Source organism: Haliaeetus leucocephalus, unplaced genomic scaffold (genome assembly GCF_000737465.1).
Source record: "Haliaeetus leucocephalus isolate CR32 unplaced genomic scaffold, Haliaeetus_leucocephalus-4.0 Scaffold305, whole genome shotgun sequence".
Lineage (NCBI taxonomy): Eukaryota > Metazoa > Chordata > Aves > Accipitriformes > Accipitridae > Haliaeetus > Haliaeetus leucocephalus.
The window spans coordinates 20,887-22,637 of NW_010972741.1; the positions used below are offsets into that span (position 1 = coordinate 20,887).

Sequence of the window (1,751 nt, forward strand, 5' to 3'; positions counted from 1 at the left end):
TGCTGAGACTCTTTTCCCCTTCCCCTCTGCACAAAGTAAACACCCTGCAGCTTCACCAAGATCTCAGAGGAAGGATCTCAGGCAAACAAGTCGCTGCAGGGTCCTTTACTGTGTTGAAATACAGAGAGAGCACTGCGCCTCATTTACACAGCCTCGGGGTCAAATTCTACAGGTAGACAGTGAATTACAAGTGGGGTGAATCATAAAATTTCATTGTGAACATTATCACTAGAAAAATAAAGAAAACACCACCGCCACCACAAAGAAGAATCAGAGAAGACAGGCTGAGCCTGAAATGAGTTCCATTATGAATGCTCTGCAGAAGAAAACAGGGCGTTAATTGCTTCTGAAAAGCACCCGCTCATCATTTTCCGCAGGGCATCCTTGAGCTCCTGGTTCCTCATGCTGTAGAGGAGGGGGTTCACTGCTGGAGGCACCACCGAGTACAGAACTGCCACCACCAGATTGAGGGATGGGGAGGCGAGGGATGGGGGCTTCAGGTAGGCAAACATGCCAGTGCTGATAACCAGGGAGACCACAGCCAGGTGAGGGAGGCACATGGAAAAGGCTTTGTGGCGTCCCTGCTCAGAGGGGATCCTCAGCACGGCCCTGAAGATCTGTACATAGGAGAAAAGAATGAAAACAAAACAACCAAATGCTAAACAGGCACTAAGCCCAAGAAGGCCAACTTCCCTGAGGTAGGAGCGTGAGCAGGAGAACTTGAGGATCTGGGGGATTTCACAGAAGAACTGGCCCACAGCATTACCTTGGCAGAGTGGTAGTGAAAATGTATTGGCCGTGTGCAGCACAGCATTGAGAAACCCACTGCCCCAGGCAGCTGCTGCCATGTGGACACAAGCTCTGCTGCCCAGGAGGGTCCCGTAGTGCAGGGGTTGGCAGATGGCAACGTAGCGGTCGTAGGCCATGATGGTGAGGAGAGAATATTCCGCTGTGATCAAGAAGAGAAAGAAAAAGACCTGTGCAGCACATCCCCAGTAGGAGATGGCCCTGCTGTCCCACAGGGAATTGGCCATGGATTTGGGGACAGTGGTGGAGATGGAGCCCAGGTCGAGGAGGGAGAGGTTGAGGAGGAAGAAGTACATGGGGCTGTGGAGGTGGTGGTCGCAGGCTACGGCTGTGATGATGAGGCTGTTGCCCAGGAGGGCAGCCAGGTAGATGCCCAGGAAGAGCCAGAAGTGCAAGAGCTGCAGCTGTCGCGTGTCTGCAAATGGCAGGAGGAGGAACTCAGTGATGGAGCTGCTGTTGGACATTAGCTTCTTCTGGGCATGGGGCACTGTCCAAGAGGGTAAAGCCAGTGACAAGTTAGAAGAAAATTCTTTGAGCTAAACCTAATGCATTTCTCATAGAAACTCCACCAAAGCCTCCTCTCCTATTTCAGGAAGCCCTTTGGCAGGTCCCTTTCATGAGATACGCTTGGTGCTGGCTGAGGGTGCCACTAGGAGCAGCGGGCTCTGCTGTGGGGTACAGGGGAGTCAGTCCTGCCCTACAGCAGGTGGTAAATAGGAACATGGGGGAATCTTAGATTAAATCCACTTGTCATATCAAAGAGCTTTTCAGCATTGTCACTCCCAATTCAACCAAAACTGGGGATTTTGTTTTCAGTATTTGTTCTGGTTTCCACACGCCCCTTAAGGAAGTGCTTTTGGCAGGGAAAGAAGTGAATGTCCTAAAGATGGGATGTCCTGAAAGGAGAGTTTTGTCATTTGTATCACTGGGAGCCTGGGGTTTAG

The 1,751-nt window shown here is 51.2% G+C and overlaps 1 protein-coding gene across 1 annotated transcript; it reads right to left on the reverse strand.

Moving 5' to 3' along the window:
* Positions 1-305: 305 nt before the first annotated feature.
* LOC104833795 (olfactory receptor 14A16-like) lies at positions 306-1,271 on the reverse strand. The gene has a single exon (XM_010570693.1). The coding sequence runs from the start codon at positions 1,269-1,271 to the stop codon at positions 306-308; it is 966 nt and encodes a 321-aa protein (XP_010568995.1).
* Positions 1,272-1,751: the final 480 nt, after the last annotated feature.